The sequence below is a fragment of the Stomoxys calcitrans genome, chromosome 1, assembly GCF_963082655.1.
Source record: "Stomoxys calcitrans chromosome 1, idStoCalc2.1, whole genome shotgun sequence".
NCBI lineage: Eukaryota > Metazoa > Arthropoda > Insecta > Diptera > Muscidae > Stomoxys > Stomoxys calcitrans.
This window is the reverse complement of record NC_081552.1, coordinates 30,788,929-30,808,729: the sequence shown is the minus strand read 5'-3', so window position 1 is coordinate 30,808,729 and position 19,801 is coordinate 30,788,929. Positions and strand designations below refer to the sequence as shown.

Here is a 19,801-nt window from a genome sequence, read left to right as displayed (position 1 = left end):
CTGAGAGAAATTGTTATTTTTCTCCCTCCCATCCTTTAACAGTGATGTTCAAAGGATGGTTTGGTTTGTAGTGTGCGGCCGAATGTGCGACCCTAGCGACATCTGTTAGCGGATAGAAGACCGCCAGCGCCATCTGATGGTTTTAATTCGCCTCTGTCAACGAAAGAGACAGCCAGCTGACACCAATTGACAATTATGGCTACCACCATATGTTTTGTTGGTGCCCGCTGGAAGTCAAATTTGATGATGGAGGCGAATCCAAGCCAAGCCGGCCGGTGACCCAAGGAAGCTTCTTTCTTTTTCGATTGGGACTTGGCAGCGTACGGAGGTGGAGTGATCAAAAAGAAAAATACGTAAAAGAAAAGACCAGAAATAAATTTGGTAAATGTGTTTTATTTAAATTCATATGAATGTGAAAAAAACGGATTTAAACAAAATAAAAAGGACAGTTTTTTAAAAAAAAAAAAAAAAAAAGAAATAGAAAATTTGAAATGCCTGAAAAGTGAAGAGACGATACATAAAGAGCCAATTGAAATGGTAACGTAAAAAAAAGAGAAGAAAAACTTTGTCAAAAATCTGAAATGAAATGAACGTTAAATACCTGAAAAAAGGAATATATTAAAAACCTGAAAAGAAATAGAAATTAAAATTAAAATAAACAAGTGGACATTTCAAAACTAAAAGTCAAAAACATAAAAATCAAAATCCACGCCTCCTCCACCTCCACTGCCGCACAAAGAAGAAGGCTTCCATCACCAACCGCTGCATCAACAACCGCCACATCGGCTACCGACACCCTGGTCACCGCCACACTGGTCACCGCCACATCCGCAACGCACACCATCCACCAGCGAGGGATCCAGACGCTGTTGCATTCCCCAGCGTTCCTAAGGTACTCTTTTTAGTTTCTCCAGACTAGCAAACCAAACTGCTTTACTGACGTTCGACCCTTGGACTGCTTTATTTTTGTTTAAAAAAGGGTTTTTTTGTATTAAAGTATACAATCGAAATAGATTAGGTAGGGGCAACATTAGTGCTTTTTTTACTCACCCGTTGTTTGGGTTACAGGCTATAACCAAACATGAGCTCATGGTTAGGTTAGGTAGCAACGCAGTTAAAGGACATTTTCGTCCTCCAATCAGCCGATGTTGGTCCTACGGTGCTAAAAAGGTAGCACAACAAAAAAAAAGACCCTAAAAGAAACATAGAATACTTTTTTAGACAAGAAAAACAGACTGCGACAAATACACTTAAAACTTGACAATACTCACCGAAAACCAGACGGACGGACCGACGAGAACTTGAAGAGACCTTATTGGCCGCAGAGGCCAGCATCAAGGCCGCAGTACCGTTTTGGCGATTCTTGGTCATCCATCTAGAGCTGACGAGGCGACCGACCCATTCTTCTGAAAATAGAGAAAAATTTCAAGATTGTTAATATTGTCTTTGTGAATGGCAATGTGTAGAAGCAGTGTTAACGTTTGCCTTCAAAATCTAATATATTTCATGTTTGCTTGAAAACGATTCTTTATATTCTAAATCTTGTTTTTTTTTGTAATTGAATTTTGCCTTTTTGATTATTTGTTTTTTTTTTACATTATTTACCATGTGAATATTCTTTTACTTACTCAATAAAATACTGAAATCTGTACAAGAATGATTATCAAAAACACTTGCCTTGGTGATTTCTAAAGGATGATGGAAGGCTAAAGCATCGGAATATGGGGTAAGTGACTGAGCAGCGGCAAAGATAGACAGGTGATGGATTACGGGGTACCCTTAATATTACAGGACGAGGGGTGCCATGGTTGGGGTGGGCAAAGTCCTGAGGCGCCATGAAGGATTTTAGGCGCCAGGCAATTCCACAGCCGTAATGTCCTCCAGTTCGTTCCAGTGGGTGTTTTGTTAATGTTCTATTGTCGTCCGTTTCGTACCACCGACAGCTGGTTGTTTATTTTGTTTTTTTTGTCACCTTGCCAGAGGGTTGGATTGGCAAAGAACCGCGCCCCAAAGACTGAGCCAAAAGCCGGTGCTCGAATGCCAGCGACCAGCGCCCGCCAGTCCGACTCCTCACTCCAACGGCAACGTGGACCCTTGGGTACACGACAATTTCAGCCAAATCGAAAAACAATTGCGGGCTTTAGGGGCTCAAGAAGTCAAATCAGGAGATCGGTTTGTATGGGGCGGAATCCAAACTTGAACCGATATGACCCCTTTTCAATCCTCAACGACCTATATCAATAAGAAGTATCTGAGCAAAGTTTAGGTTTTGCTTATCGCCAGGATTCACTAATAGAAGGATAGGTCACTTGCGAGAACATAAAGTGGATAGGCTCCATGAACATCATTAAGGATGTCAAATCCTCAATGCCAAGTAACCTTGCTCATAGAAACGCCAAAATTTGCTGTGATGTCAAAAATCTTACTAGCCCCTGGTCTACTCAAAAATTATTTACCACTCTTAACGTCATATTTTTTATATCCCTACAACTTTGCTACTATTCGACACACAGCCTTTATTTGTATTATCAGGTGTAGCAGCCACAAAGATCAAAAGATATGATTAAAAATGTGTAAATTATAAAATTTGAAAAAGGGACAAAATGTGAAAACAAATTTTAAAATCCAAACCAAGGATTTGACGTTCTAGTGGGATTTGGAAACAACTCTGGAGTTGGACAATTCCATCAGCTGGGCAAGTGGGCCAACCTTCTTCATTCAACCATGCAAGATATATTCATTTACAGGTAGTAGCATTTGCCCAAATACAAAATATTGTCAAAATCAGTGATTAATACACCTCTGATTCCGTGTTTATTACTAGTTCCCGCCATTTTCCGTTCTTGTGTGTATTATGGTTCTTAACTATAATGCACACACAACTAAAACTCGTTGACAGATAGTGCACTTCGCGAGAAAAAATCGTACTCAGTGGTTTGCTGTACACTAATAACATTTAGTGCATACAATTCCAGAACACAACAGCATTCAATAGTAATTAATATTATGCGATAACAAGTTTCTAGCATTGAATTGTACCAATAAACAAGTTATTTAAAACCTTTTGGAACCTCCTTACAAAAAATGTTAAAAAGAAGAGCCCTTCCTAACGAAAATCGTTTAGCATAGCAAAACAATTAAAGGTGGTCTCATTTGTACAACAACAACAAATTATATGGTGCAATCCGCCATGTTGTCATCAAGCTGATCGACGTTTTACGAACACACACAAAGAAATTTGTGTGAGTGCGTGTATACGTGTGCGTAAATGAGCAGAGAATATACGAGAAAGAAGATAACAGCAAAGAGAATGCAAACAAAAATCTGTCATCTTAATACCGTCAAACCTGGCCGGCTGTTAGCAACTGTTTGCGTGAGACCATCTTATTAAATCCGCCTTGATCGTTTAGTTAAAAAGCGATAACAGAAAAATTAACGAATTTTGTATTCAGTAGCCACTGTTAACGATATTTAACATTGTTAAAATCAGCTGTTTTCGCTAACGAATAGAAATTCGTTAACTAGACGACGGACAATTATTTGGTGTCTACCTTAACGAATTGAATGAAGATAAAAATTTACGATGGCTTTAGAGTTTCTCTTGTTTTTTTCTAAAAACATTTCGGTTATGTATATGTATGTATGTATGTACAATCCATTAAAAAGCGTGGTAGCGTATGGTTCTTATTATGATAAGAAACACACACAAAAGAAAAAAACTATCCGCAAAAGTTTTATACGAATGAATTGGTATTGATAGTACTTTTCCTAAATTATTGTGTAAATTTAATTTAGATTTTTGATGTTATTAAATTAATAAAAAGTAGAGTTTCAGTCTATGAGAAGAATTATTTATAATTTTTGTCGATTCCTCTTTGTGTTTTTTGGGTAGAGTTGCCAGAGAAGAGACAAAATAGATAGGGAATTAGAATCGTTAGTGTAAACGATTTTTTGTCGACATATTTAACTAAACGATGTTCGTTATATGTTACAGAATTGCGGTACTGTATATAATTTCGTTGCATGTACTGCAAGTTATCGATCAACACAGCAATAACCTGACAAATAGTGTTGGCTGTGCATTCACAATTTTGTTCCGCTTTGTAAGTTATCGATAACAATTTTCGGTTGTCAAAAGTTTGCCATCTCAATTTCGCAAAAAAACCAACAATTTCTTATCCCTGGCAATAACTTGCTAATTTATCAATGAAATGAATTGTTAAACACATTATAAATATTTATGGGGCGTGCCGTATGACAGTACGTATGATAAGGAATTGAATATATGAGAAAGAATACAAAGAATTCCATGAATTCTAGTGCGAAAAGCTTGACATATGTTTTATGAATGAGCGGTCGGTTCACTTAAATAGTATGTATGAGTGCTGCGTACCTGTTTGTACATAATTTGTAAATCTACTTTTATTAAATCCCAAGTATTAGCTAGGACAGGCTAGCATATTTGTTGAGATTAATTATCGTGTACGGTGTTGTCGGGTTTAGAGTGTTTCTAAATTGAAGTGTTAAACAGGCAGTATCGGAACATTTTTATCGCCAGTTTTGCTAACAGACGTTTGTAATATACTAAAAATTCATTAGTATGAGCGAAGTTCCTGAGACAAGTAAAAAACGACAAAAGACGGTAAGTTTTGTTTTTATTTGTTAAATATGTCTTTGGGTGGGGGTTTCTAATAAAGTAACAGTTATGTGTTTTAAAACAGCTGTTGACCCACATACATATAAATAAGCCTACCCACAGCATTCTTATACCCCATTCTGTTTTTTCTTCGCAGTTTAAGATAGATTCACATTTTTGTTGTCAAATGTTGTTCTTTACTTTGATCATTTGTATCTGGGCAAAGTCGACAATAAATTTTTGCTACATTATGATGTTGCAGAAGTGTTAAGTAAGCAAAGAGGATTAAAATAACAGAAATTTTTGTGCTCTCAAAATACTACAGCAAATGTCACTTTATTTATTTTTCTTCAAACCAAGCAGCTCTGGCGAAAAGATTTAAAACATCAAATTTACAGCAAAAAGAAAAGTAATAAAAGAAAGAAAGATACACATATTGGAAGTTACGACCGCCGAAATCCTATATACTACGTGCATTACGCCATAGTTTATTTCAGGGGAAAGGAAATAATGTATATTTAGAAAATGCTAACGACGCGGACTGCATGTTATTGAGAGCAGAATTCTGCTTGCGTTATGTTCTTAGATAATTCTTATTTATCTATATACACAAGCGCCATCAACCAGTCTATGAGCGAAGTTCAAATTCTTTAGCTATACATATATAATTTATGTATGAGTAGGGTGCTGCGCAATCGTTACGGTTGAGAATTTTAAAAAGGGCGCACAAAAAGTCGATTATTCCTGAAAAAGTCGTTTTTCAAAAAATAGTCTCACAATGGTTATTTAACAATATGGTACTCAAATTAAAGGAAATTTAGCATAGAATACGAATATGATTTTTTTTTGATTCATTGGTTATGACAGAATATTTGTTCCACCAGCCGAACGTAGAATGGTGTTCCAAGCGCCTCGGTCTTCTGCGCTCATTCTAAAATCTCTGACACCAAGTTTCGAGGTGTCTCCCACCACTTGATCTTTCCATCGGGCTTTTGGTCTTCCCGGTTTGCGCGTACAACCGTGTTTGCCTTCAAAGGACTTCTTTGCTGGAGCTTCTTCATCCATTCTGACAACATGACCTAGCCAACGCAGCCGTTGTATTTTGATGGTGTCATACGTCGCCTATATTCTCCATTATCGCAAACTGGTCCATATATTCTACGAAGAATCTTTCATTCAAATACTCCAACTCTACACTGCCTCATCTACTTTCACAAGTACCCATGCTACAGAACCATATAACAGCACGGGTAGTATCACTGTGTCTTGTATAGTGTAATCTTCGTCTGTCGAGAGGTGGCCTTCTTTCTAAACTACTTATTTAGTCCAAAGTATCATCTGTTTGCTAGTATTATTCTTCGCTTAATCTCAAAATTCTTCGCCATAGCGAATTTTTTTTTTTTCTTTAAAGGAGAAAAATTAATTGCAAAAAAAATTAGGTTTTTGTCAAAAAAAAAACAAAATTAAAAAAAAACAGCGCGACAAAATTCCTGTGTAACGCTAACGATACCAGTAAATTTTTTCGCATATACCCATTTTTCATAATTTTTTTTATATATATATTTAATTTACTTATGATAGTAAAACAAAAACGTATTACTAAGAATACATTCCCAAATAGAAAAACTTTTAAACAAGTTCCTATCCGGTATTTGGAATATAGCCATTAACAATATATTATTGTCTCTAGAAGAAAAAGGCGTACAAGTGGTCGCGTATGCTGATGACGTGGCAATTGCGGTTAGGGAAAGTTTCCCGGCACTCTAAGAGATATGCTTCAAGAAGCTCTACGTGCAACAGCAAAAGTGGGCGAGCGAAAGTGGTCTAGGTATAAATCCGTGCAAGACAGAAGTAGTTCTTTTCAGCAGGAGATACAAGTTGCCTACAGGAGATACAAGTTGCCTGCTGTCCAAAACTCCCAGGAAAATGAGCTTCAAATCCAACATTTTGGAAAGGGCAAGAAAGGCCACTCTTGCCTTATACACCTGCATGAGAGCCATTGGCAAAAGTTTGGGGTTTAGACCGCGTGTCATGCATTGGGTATATACTGCAGTTGTCAGACCTATAATGCTATACGGTGTTGTGGTCTGGTGGACGGCGCTTCAAAAGTCCATCTACTGGTCAATATTTAACCGGATCCAAAGGATGGTTTGTTTGTGCATAACAGCCGCACTGAGGACGACACCATCTGATGCACTGAATTTAATGCTACATCTTATGCCTCTGGACATTGTGGCTACCAAAATTGCTGCGACCACTACCGTGAGGTTAAGGGAGCGTTCTCATTGGTCATATGGCGGCTACGGACACTGTATTATCCTTGATACAATATCCGATGTTCCAGGTTGTGTGGATTACACCCTACCTGAGCCGCTTTTTGATAAAAATTACTGTACCACTATTCCTGATAGAACCGATTGGAACTACGATATCCCTGGTAACAGAAGTTACATAGACTTCTATATGGATGGTTCACAACTAAACGACCAGGTGGGCTTTAGGGTGTACCTAAAGATCTAGAACTGGTCATGTCGAAAAGGTTACCTGACCACAGCAGTGTGTATCAAGCAGCGATCCTTGCAATTAAGTTTGCAGTGGAATGGCTAAGATATAATGTCATTACGACGATTGGCATATATATATATATTCTCAGACAGCCATTAAATTCCTGGAGAACGTATTTCTGAACGCAAAAACCGCCCTCGATGTTCCGCCCTCAGCCATCTCTCAACGAGAAGGCTGATCAGTTAAAAATTCACCTATTCTGGGATATGTGAGTATGTCTCTAGCGACATGTAAGCTAAGTTTTCAGGACCAGGCCCGAAGGACAACGAATGATAGATGGTCATAAAGAGGGGGCTGTGAGCATTCCAAAACTATGTGCCCTACTCTAGACTTGAAGAGGTCTACTGCTTTGCTGTCATTGTCTAGAACAGACGTCTCAGTCATTGTGTCCGTCATGACACGTCACTGTCTAATCGGAAAATATGCTGACAGACTGAAGGTTGCCAGCAACGACTTTTGCAGAAGCTGTAAGGGCATCGAAGAAGAAGAGACTATAGAACACCTTCTGTGTGTGTGTGCAATCAGAAGGATGGCATTGCAAAAAAAGAAATTCAAGAAGACGATTAGGTGGAATTAGAAGAAAAAATGTCTAGAAGTTTAAGGTGAAAAACATTAGAATGTGAAAAGATTCGTAGTTCAGTTGGCAATAAATTCCAACATCTCGCCACACAAATTGCGAAAGATCTATGAAATATACACCTGAATAAGATATAATTACTTCTACTTGAGCGAATTGTCACCGAGCACCAAAAACTAACTTCATATTCGTGTTTCTAGAGTAGTGCAAAAAATTGGATTTTTTTTGGTGGAGTTAAATCTATGTAATTCTGAACCGATTTTCACCCTTTGTAGGGTGACATTATCTGGCCCTGTTATCAGTTAAAATAGAGAAGAAAGTCTCCGAACGATTTAGTAGCAAACAACGTGATAATCTGTCATATGATATTTTGACCTTTATTGAAGAAGTTGCTCCAACCAGAACAAAAGTCTAGCGGTTCACACAGACAGGTAAGACAGAAACAGTTATGCAGCGCCAGTGTGGTATCGTCAGCTCTGTGACACGCAGTGGAATAATATTCAGATCTGTCAGAATGCCGCCCTCCAAACTGCGACAGGCTGTCTCCTCAGTTCTCATGGGTACCACCCCCATCAGGAGACGAAAGATCCTACCAGCCGTCTCAACTCCTACAGAGCAAGGATTGATGCCGATGTGCAAGATGTATGTCCCGATTGTGACCAGAGACCACATGATACATGTCACCTGTTTAACTGCCCAGCCAGACCGACCCAACTCAGACCCAGACGCACCCCATCTTCACCGCAGAGTTACTGGATCTTGACACTCAACAGCATCAAGCAGACGAAAGATAGAACACAACAAACTGCCACAACAACAACAGAAACAGAGAGCGGATAAAGATATCTCGAAATTCGATTGGAATGTAAAGAAAAAACCTATAAGATAGAAGCGCCTTATGATTTTACTATGTTCGATTAAAAACAATTTTTTGCAAATTGTATAAAAGTCGCACTTCTGCAGAAAAGAAGACCACCGTAGCGCAGAGGTTAGCACATACACCTATGACGCTGAACGCCTGGATTCAAATCCTGGCGAAACCATCAGAAAAATGTTCAGCTGTGGTTTTCCCCTCCTAATGCTGGCAACATTTCTGAGGTACTATGCCATGTAAAACTTCTCTCCAAAGTGGTGTCGCACTGCGGCACGCCGTTCGGACTCGGCTATAAAAAGGAGGTCCCTTATCATTGAGCTTAAAATTGAATCGGACTGCATTTATTGATATGTGAGCATTTTTCCCTTGTTCCTTAGTGGAATGTTCATGGGCAAAATTTGCATTTTTACTTCTGCAGAAAATAGTCGCAAAAAAGTGTAAATTCCAAAAGGTCGCAAAAAAGTTTTTTAACTCTAGAAAGGTTAGAAATTCCGACTTTAGTCGCACAACGGTAACAATGGTGCTGGTAGCTATTCAAAGGCAAAGTGAACTTTTTGAAAGTGGGAGAAAGAAAATGTATTCCTCTCTCAAGTCTATCAAACATGAGCAACAAATGTAGTTTAATGACCAAAGAACACATCTCAATACTAATACACATCTTAATACTACTAGTGAAGCAGCGGAACTGGCTGAAAATGTTTATCAAAAGCTCTTATCGATTCGGAAGCTAAACAATTCAAAGTGCTGATTGCTTTAAATTGAATTAAAAAAATAAATCAATTCACTATATGAAAAAAAGGAATGTTATATGGAACAAATTAAACGCCTACTCTTTTGGCATGATCCAATAAAATTTGTTGAGGGTATAATCCAATTAGAAAATAATATATACATACTTAACTATTTATTTTTTGTCCAACCTAGATATGTATTAGAGTCAAACCCTTCACTGGCTTTCAATGGAGATAAAGTGTACGCTTAGAATTTCAATCTTATCATTTACAAAATAAAAATAATTATATAATAGGTACATATATTAAATACATTCACATACATGTCTGCCTTGTATTAAGTGATGAGAAGGGGACCACGTTGAAGCTTGCCCAAGTGTTGAGCGCAGTATGCACCTCTGGCGAAATTTCCGTGGCCATAAGAAATGCATTGACATATCATTAACGAAATTTTCGTTACCGGTACCGTTACCGAAAATTTCGCTTGCAGGTACGCAGTTTAAATGAAATTTTCTTTGCGTAACAGGGTGACATAATAGGCATAGGTGAATTTTCATTTGCAACCACGAATGAAAATGTATGTTTAAATAGCTTCATGCAACATGAAATAAAGTTATTTGCAAATAAAAACGATTTATTACAGCACATGTGTACTTTCTTAGCCAAAAATTATTAAAATTCGGTCAAAATTATAAATCGATGTGTGTCGCCATCAAATTGTGTCAAAATTATAAATCGATTGTATCTTTTTTCTAATATCAATGTATTTATACGAAAGACAGTGCACACTTTATATTTTTAATTCACAATTAGGTACATAAATAGTTCATTCACAATACATAAACTGAAGAGAGTAGTTATGTGACAGCTAATTGTAGACCGTTCTATAAATATAAGTTACACAGTGATCTCAAGGTGAAAAAACATAGATTAATCGGATTCACTTAAACATTTTATTCGTTTTTGATACCAGAGAAACCGTTTAGTTCGTATCGTTTAACAAGCCAGATCGCTTTAAAAAGCCTAAAATAACGTAACCCACATTTTTTTCCAAATCGAAAATTGCTAAAATGTTTGTTATTGTGAAATTGGTAAAGATACATACAGCCCTATTCTGAATAACAATTCCCTGGGAGTTTATTCCCTACTCCCTTTTCCCTTATTCTGAAAAAAATCTCCCAGGGAGTTTTTCCCCTTTTCCCCTATTCTGAACGAACTTCGAAAATGGGGAAACTCTTCCAGGGAAAAAAGTAGCTATTATGAATGTCATTAAATTTTAAATTGTGATGCCTATTGGCTGCAGGAACTGACACATCGGCGGTGTCATTTGGTCATGAAGTCAGAGCTGAATTTTACACTGATTGCTAACACAGTGCAACTATCTTTTGGAAGTTGTATTAATGGTTTCGAACGCTAGACAACGGCAACGGTTCTTGCTCGGTGTGCGCAGGTTCGCATTGACGACGAAAAAAACCTAAGAATAGAGCTGCCTTAAAAAAAATTCTAGCTCGAGTTAGGAAAGAGGTATCGTATTGAAATTGGGGTTGGCGTAAAGTAGACGACTGAAACCAGTTACAACCATTTTTCCTGTCATATTTTGGACAAAAACTGGCTTGTCAAAAGTCAGCATTTTTTATATCCCAAAAATCAATCGAAAAAATTTCTCAAAAGTATTTGCAGTGAGATTTCTGGAACTCGTTTTAATGTCTTGTTGCATTTACTTCTTTTGGCGGCAGGTTCTATTGTATGCCAAATTCATTAAAACCAGCTTTCTTCGCTAAACGGTTGTAAAATATTAAGAAAATGATTTTTTTGTAGGGGTTTAGGAAATAAAATGAAAGAACATTTTGAAGATTTTAGTTCCTAAATGCACCAATATATAAAAAGAAAAAACTCTAGTCAGCCGATAAATATTGTCAAGGTGTAACTGTATCGCAATTTTGAGATCTTTAGCTCAATCCGTAAATAAAGTACCATTTTGTACGTTTTAGCACTTAAATGTACAAATATCAAAACAACCTTCTAGTCACCCGTTACATACTGCTAAGATGTACCTGTATCCCAAATTTCACAGATGTAGCTCAGTCTGTAAATAAAGTACCACTTTGTACGTTTTAGCACCAAAATAAACTAATATTAACAAAAATCTGCTAGTCATCCGGTACATACTGCCAAGAAGTCTCCTCGCCATTCGCTGATTACTTAAAACAGTACCGTTGACTTATTACATATCTAAAAATTCGGAACATTGCCCATAATAAAAAATTATCTTCTATTGCACACTCTTTTTGATATGAGGCGATGTAATGCCGGGTCTAAAACAGCCGGAGTAAAAACAGACAAAGAAAGGTGAATCAAAAAAAGAAACAAAAGACCTTCTACATAACTTGTTCGAACTGAAACGACATGCACGTGATCGCCAAGCTTCTCAATTCGGGAGAAGTGAGCGGGGTTTTTGTTTTATTGCTAAACTCTGACCCATTACAGCAACAAAAAAATCACGTGCGCTTTTGTACCCATTAAGCTCTACTTCTTATGATATAGTTGTACCTTGGAGCAGAGCTATTAAAGCTCTATCCTCTTTACCCACCCGACCTAATATGGTTTTCTCGTATGCGGGGCTGCAGAGTCTAACCTTCAGGAGTCGGAGAGCGGTTCGAAGTCGGGGCAAGCGTGCTCAATTCCTAACCAAATTCTAACTCCGGCTCAATAGTTCGACTCCGGCCTCAAAACCTGGACTCCGCAGTCCTCATTGGAACACAAATGATTCTCAGGAAGAATGAAAAAAAAGATATGAAATTCAGAAAAAAATTAATTTGAATCTTACTAAGAATCAAAAATCTTACTAGCAATCAAAAATATATCAACAAAAAAAATTCCAACAATTCTTTTACCATGTATCAACATTCTAAACTTGGGTTAAAGATTTCAGATTGTACTTACATGACCGGACGAACTTGGCTAGATCGACTCAGAACGTCGAGACGATCAAAAATAAAGGGTGATTTTTTTGAGGTTAGGATTTTCATGCATTAGTATTTGACAGATCACGTGGGATTTCAGACATGGTGTCAAAGAGAAAGATGCTCAGTATGCTTTGACATTTCATCATGAATAGACTTACTAACGAGCAACGCTTGCAAATCATTGAATTTTATTACCAAAATCAGTGTTCGGTTCGAAATGTGTTCAAATTTTGACAAATTTTGTTCAGCGATGAGGCTCATTTCTGGTTGAATGGCTACGTAAATAAGCAAAATTGCCGCATTTGGAGTGAAGAGCAACCAGAAGCCGTTCAAGAACTGCCCATGCATCCCGAAAAATGCACTGTTTGGTGTGGTTTGTACGCTGGTGGAATCATTGGACCGTATTTTTTCAAAGATGCTGTTGGACGCAACGTTACGGTGAATGAACACATTTCGAACCGAACACTGATTTTGGTAATAAAATTCAATGATTTGCAAGCGTTGCTCGTTAGTAAGTCTATTCATGATGAAATGTCAAAGCATACTGAGCATCTTTCTCTTTGACACCATGTCTGAAATCCCACGTGATCTGTCAAATACTAATGCAAGAAAATCCTAACCTCAAAAAAATCACCCTTTATATACACTTTATGGGGTCTTAGACTAATATTTCAAGGTGTTCCAAGTTCTAGTTTAGTATACCCCCATCCTATGGTGGTGGGTATAGAATTGCCAAATAAACCTAAGGCTACAGTAAGTTTTGTGAATAAGCAGTTATTTTTTTCGAACAACTAATGGTGGAGTTGAAGTTTAATGGTAGGTGTTTTTCTTAGCACTTTATAATATGACATAAAATGATTAGTCTCTCAAGGCTACCGTTATCTTCAAATGGGATGAATGGTAAAATATGACAGCGAGAGACTTTACTTCTCTACCTTGACCCAAAAGGCTTCATACACAGTTTTAAGAAAATTCAGAACCTTTAAGTGAAATTATAATTGGTGGGAAGCACAAATAATTATACACTAATCTTCACAATAGATATTAAAGTTATATTACCTTTGTAGTGGAAATGAGCATCAAAATATAAAACAAGTAAAAAGGCGTTAAGTTCGGCCGGGCCGAACTTTGGATACCCACCACCTCGGGTATATATGTAAACCACCTTCCGTCAAAATCCGGTGCAAAACTCATACCTTATGCTCCATAGCAGAAATATGCGGAGGGGCTTAACTTAACTCTTTGTCCCAAATTTCGGCAACATCGGACAATAAATGCGCTTTTTATGGCCCCAAAACCTAAAACCGAGAGATCGGTCTATATGGCAGCTATATCCAAATCTAGACCGACCAGTGCGATAATGCAGAAGTATGTCAAGAGGCTTAACTTAACTCACTGTCCCAAATTTCGGCGACATCGGACTATAAATGCGTGTTTTATGGGCCTAAGACCCCAAATCGGAGGATCGGTCTATATGGTAGCTATATCCAAATCTGGACCGATCTGAGCCAAATTCACGGAGGACGTCGGAGGGCCTAAGACAACTCACTGTCCTAAATTTCAGCAAAATCGGATAATAAATGTGGCTTTTATGGGCCTAAGACCTTAAATCGGAGGATCGGTCTATATGGCAGCTATATCCAAATGTGAACCGATCTGAGCCAAATTGACGAAGGACGTTGTAGGGCCTAACACAACTCACTGTCTCAAATTATAGCAAAATCGGATAATAAATGTGGCTTTTATGGGCCTAAGACCCTAAATTTGAAGATCGGTCTATATGGCAGCTATATCCAAATCTAGACCGATCTGAGCCAAATTGACGAAGGATGTCGAAGGGCCTAACACAACTCACTGTCCCAAATTTCAGCAAAATCGGATAATAAATGTGGCTTTTATGGGCCTAAGACCCTAAATCGGCGGGTCGGTCTATATGGGGGCTATATCAAGATATAGTCCGATATAGCCCATCTTCGAACTTAACCTGCTTATGGACAAAAAAAAGAATCTGTGCAAAATTTCAGCTCAATATCTCTATTTTTAAAGGCTGTAGCGTAATTTCAACAGACAGACGGACGGACGGACATGTCTAGATCGTCTTAGATTTTTACGCTGATCAAGAATATATATACTTTATAGGGTCGGAAATGGATATTTCGATGTGTTGCAAACGGAATGACAAAATGAATATACTCCCATCCTTCGGTGGTGGGTATAAAAATAGGTATTAAACCGTAAACTTGGGTACACGACACTGCCATTAATATAACAATTAACTTTGTACTTTTATTTCTTTGACAGGTCTAATGATTATGTTTAATGTTGAATCTAAGAAGTCACAATTATAATTAGACCGTATGGTGCCAGCAACTCAACTAAATTCCAAACCTCGGTCAACGTTAGCAAAAGAAGCAAAAAAAAACTATTGTCAAAAGAAATACAAACAAGTAAAAAGGCATTAAGTTCGGCCTGGCCGAACATTGGATACCCATCACCTCGGGTATATATGTAAACCACCATTCGTCATAATCCGGTGTTAAATGCATTATTTTTGCACCCATAGCAGTTATGTCCAAACTTCTCACCTATCAACGAGTGCAGTCCGATTCAAGTTTAAGCTCAATGATAAGAGGCCTCCTTTTTATAGCCTAGTCCGAATGGGGTGCCGCAGTGCGACACCTTTTGGAGAGAAGTTTTACATGGCATATTAACTCACAAATGTTGCCAGCATTAGGAGGGGAAAGCCACCGCTGAAAATTTTTTCTGATGGTCTCGCCAGGGTTCGAACCCAGGCGTTCAGCGTCATAGGCGGACATGCTAATCTCTGCGCTACGGTGGCCTCCTATATGGCAGCTATATCCAAATCTGGACCGATCTGGGCCGAATTGAAAAAGGTGTCGAAGGGCCTAACACAACTCACTGCGCCAAATTTCAGCGAAATCGGACAATAAATGCGCCTTTTATGGGCCCAAGACCTTAAATCGAGAGATCGGTATGGGCCAAGCTGAAGAAGGATGTCGAGTGGGCTAACACAACTCTAACTTTACTTTAATAGAATAGCGTTTCGAGGTGTCTCCCACCACTTGATATTTCCGTTGGGCTTTTGGTCTTCCCGGTTTGCGTGTACCACCGTGTTTGCCTTCAAAAGACTTCTTTGCTGGAGCTTCTTCATCCATTCCGACAACATGACCTAGCCAACGCAGTCTTTGTATTTTGATACGTGTATCTATGTTATCGTCGTCATACAGCTCGTGGTTCATATGTCGCCTATATTCTCCATTATCGCAAACTGGTCCATATATTTTACGAATAATCTTTCTCTCAAATACTCCAAGCAATTCATCTGCTTTCACAAGTACCCATGCTTCAGAACCATATAACAGCACGGGTAGTATCAGTGTCTTGTATAGTGTAATCTTCGTCTGTCGAGAGGTGGCCTTGTTTCTAAACTGCTTACTTAATCCAAAGTATCATCTGTTTGCCAGTATTATTCTTCGCTTAATCTCAAAACTGGTGTCATTCGTTTCGGTTACGGCGGTGCCGAGGAAAATAAAGTTACTGACTGTCTCAAAGTTGTGGTTCCCAACTTTTCCCATTTTCTTTATCTGCTCGGTTGTGCAAGGCTCTTTGGGAGTTGAAACCATCCATTTCGTCTTATCTCCATTTACTGCCAGACCCATTTTCACTGACTCTCTTTCGATTCTTTCAAAGGCAGCAGTTAATACTTGCGGTGACCGACCTATGATGTCGATGTCGTCGGCATAGGCGAGTAGCATGTGTTCTCTTGTGAGTAGTGTGCCATATCTATTCACATCTGCATCTCGTATAATCTTCTCCAATAGGATATTAAAGAGATCACTTGATAGGCTGTCTCGTTTGGTATTAAATGGTTCGGAGAGATTCTTTCATATTCCTACTGAGGAACTCGTACCAGCTAGTGTCATCCTGCAGAGTCTTATTAATTTTGCAGGGATACCAAACTCAGATATGGCTTGAAATACCTTTGAACGTAAAGGAGTATCGAAGGCGGCTTTGTAGTCAACAAAGAGGTGGTAGGTGTTGATTTGTCCTTCTCGGGTTTTTTCCAGGATTTGGCGCAGTGTGAATATCTGGTCCAGGGTGGATTTACCAGGCCTTAAGCCGCATTGATAGGGCCCAATTGTCTCATTGACTTTAGGTTTTAGTCTTTTACACAGTACGATCGAGAGTATCTTGTATGCGATGGAGAGGAGACTTATTCCTCTGTAGTTGGCACATTCCGTCTTGTCTCCTTTCTTGTGTACGGGACATAGTATGCTGAGATTCCAATCATCGGGTATACGTTCTTCTAGTCAGATAGCGTAGATAAGCTGATGCATACGCCTTATCAGCATGTCGCCTCCGGTCTTAAATAGTTCAGCGGGTAACCCGTCGGCTCCTGCTGCCTTGTTGTTCTTTAGTCGGGTCACTGCTACTTGGACCTGATTATGACTAGGAGGTAAACATTCTATACCATCATCATTGATTGGTTCTGCGGTATCCTCTTTGCCGCAAACGTCGGACACTAGCAGTTGCGTAAAATGTTCTTTCCATATCCTCAGCATGTTATCTGTGTCAATTACTAGATTTCCTTCTTTGTCTCTGCGGGATGATGTGCCTGCACCAAAGCCATCGGTTTGATGTTTAATTCTTTGGTAGAATTTCCGGACTTCATTCTCACTTCTGTACATCTCAATTCGCTCACACTCACGTCTTTCCATTTCCTTTTTCTTTCTGCCTAGTAGACGTTTCTCCTCTCTCTTTTTCTCCCGATACCTCTCCTTCATCTGGCGCGTTGCTACTGATTGCAGGTTTGCTCTATATGCCGCATTCTTGGCTTTAGTAGCATCTCGACACTCTTGGTCGTACTATGGGTATCTTGGAGGAGGCTTCCGGTACCCAAGTACGGATTTCGCGGCATTTTCCATGGAGTGGGCAATAGTTTGCCACTGCACCATTATATCATGGGAACAAGAAATGCTTTCACCAAGCAGTTGGGTCAATCGAGAGGAGTATGCCGCTGTCATCTGTTGTGTTTGCAGCTTTTCAATGTCCAGCTGTGTCAGATCGTACTTTCCTCGCCATTTTCAAACGGGTGCGAACCTTTGCTGCAACAAGGTAATGATCCGAATCTATATTCGCTCCACGGATGGATCGTACATCTAACACGCTAAATGAGTGCCTTCCAACTATCACAACGTGATCAATTTGGTCCCTCGTGTTTTGATCGGGTGACAGCCATGTGGCTTTGTGAATAGTTTTATGTTGAAATCTGGTGCTACTAACTACCATGTTTTTGCCGCGGCGAAATCTATCAGCCTCAACCCATTGCTGGACGTTATCTCGCGGAGGCTAAACTTTCCGACTGTTGGTCCAAAAATGTCTTCCTTTCCTATCTTCGCTTTAAAATCGCCCAGAACGATTTTAATATAATGGGCGGGGCAGCGGTCATATTCTCTCTCTAGGCGCTCGTAGAAATAAGGCTGATGTTGAAGAATTTGGCTTTTATGCGGATTGTGGCTAGCCTCTCATCCACCGGAGTAAAGCTGGAGGCAAGGTGTTTCAGTCTCCTACTAACCGGTAATATCAGCCTTGTACTTCTCTAGTACACACGCCAGCGCGTATACTGCTCCTTCTCTATAAAGAGTGCGGAAATTCCAGGTGCAGATCCGCAAATCATGGTCCTTTTTTCGTTTGCGTGGGTCGTCAAGGTTGGGGGGTCCGTTTTTATTATTCCTTTGTTTCTCATAGTTTTCCGGGGGCGGGTTACTGCCACAGCGCCCCAACCGCATGGATTTTGTGGGATTGCGATATCTCTATCTCTATGAAATTTACAAAATGAAATTTAAGGGCTCTAAAGGTTCCTGGATTCTATTAATGGGCCCTCTAATTTGGTCACCTTGGCCTTACGAAAGATTTTTTTCATTTATTGTCGACGTCGCGTTAATTTATAAAGCCCTTGAGTAATTTTTTCCTTTACATCCAAGCAATTTTGCATTTTGAATTATTATTTTGCTACTGTTTTTAAGTTTCAAGTTTCTTAAAAATTAAAAAAAAAAAATTAAATTGGGTTAAAAAAAAGAACATTTCTAAAGACAACATTTTGATATTTTCTCTAAAACGACAAAATTTTGATAATAATTTCCCAAAGACAAAAGTTTTGATAAATTTTTTTTCTAAATAAAAAATGTTTACGCTATGCGACCAATAGAAAAAATTGTCCATCCCATTGAAAATCAAGCAAAATCAATTTGGGCCGTCCATCGGACCAAATCCTAAAATTTACAAATCCATCCGAGCAAATTTGGTAGAAAAAGCTCAAAACGGCAACACTGAATGCGTGTGACTTGGCATCAACGCTACCGTGAAGGGCTGAACATTGTTGAGCTATGTGTCTTTACCGTTTGTTTGTCTGTTGTGGCATTCCTCTGCTTGGTTTGGCTTCACATATCACTCATCTGAGTAGTGCTCATTCGCAAACAACATACGATGTCTGACACTCAAATTGAAAACCACATCCACTGAACGATTGCTGAAACGTTCGATCAACTCTTGCTCTATCGTCATAAGAAGAGCGTTTCTAGCTAACATTATTTTGATGTGGCATGCATAACAGGCACTTGCTTTGGCACAAGTGGCATTTGAGTGCTAAATTTAGGGTCTCATGCAGTTCTCTGTGGGTATAAAAATGATATACCAATCAAAAGCAATACTCAAAATATTCACTAACTTTTGTGCTTTGCGTACCCGGTTACAACACTCTTTCTTTGTCCGTATTAAACTGTTTTACACACCAGTAATGAGATTTTAATTACAATTAGATCTTGTTGTAATGGAGTACTGAAATCAAATTTATGTGTACGAAATAAATCTATGCATTCGAAATGGACACTTATAGTTCTTTTTAGCCTCATATGCCTAACCTTCAACACAATTTGTGGCCCATGCGAAGTTTTTAGGGGAATGGCGTCTACTCCATTTTTATACCCACCACCGAAGGATGGGGTATATTCATTTTGTCATTCCGTTTGCAACACATCGAAATATCCATTTTCGACCCTATAAAGTATACATATTCTTGATCAGCGTAAAAATCTAAGACGATCTAGACATGTCCGTCCGTCTGTCTGTTGAAATCACGCTACAGTCTTTAAAAATAGAGATATTGAGCTGAAATTTTGCACAGATTCTTTTTTTTTGTCCATAAGCAGGTTAAGTTCGAAGATGGGCTATATCGGACTATATCTTGATATAGCCCCCATATAGACCGATCCGCCGATTTAGGGTCTTAGGCCCATAAAAGCCACACTTATTATCCAATTTTGCTGAAATTCGGGGCAGTGAGTTGTGTTAGGCCCTTCGACATCCTTCCTCAATTTGACTCAGATCGGTCCAGATTTGGATATAGCTGCCATATTGACCGATCCTCCGATT

General features: G+C 38.8%; 1 protein-coding gene and 1 long non-coding RNA gene across 2 annotated transcripts in view; one reads left to right on the top strand and one right to left on the bottom strand.

The window, feature by feature from the left end:
- Positions 1-373: 373 nt before the first annotated feature.
- On the bottom strand, positions 374-1,651 carry LOC131997836 (uncharacterized). Its single transcript, XR_009398457.1, has 3 exons — positions 1,272-1,651; positions 1,051-1,193; positions 374-958 (listed from the first exon to the last, which is right to left on the bottom strand). It is a non-coding gene; the product is annotated as an uncharacterized LOC131997836 (long non-coding RNA).
- Positions 1,652-4,167: 2,516 nt separating this feature from the next.
- LOC106086275 (bifunctional 3'-phosphoadenosine 5'-phosphosulfate synthase) overlaps positions 4,168-19,801 on the top strand; it is a 102,242-nt gene continuing 86,608 nt past the window's right edge. Inside the window, exon 1 of the mRNA XM_013250879.2 lies at positions 4,168-4,642. Within this exon, the coding sequence (XP_013106333.1) occupies positions 4,601-4,642 (42 nt within the window). The 5' untranslated portion in view covers positions 4,168-4,600. The remainder of the gene's footprint in view (positions 4,643-19,801) is intronic.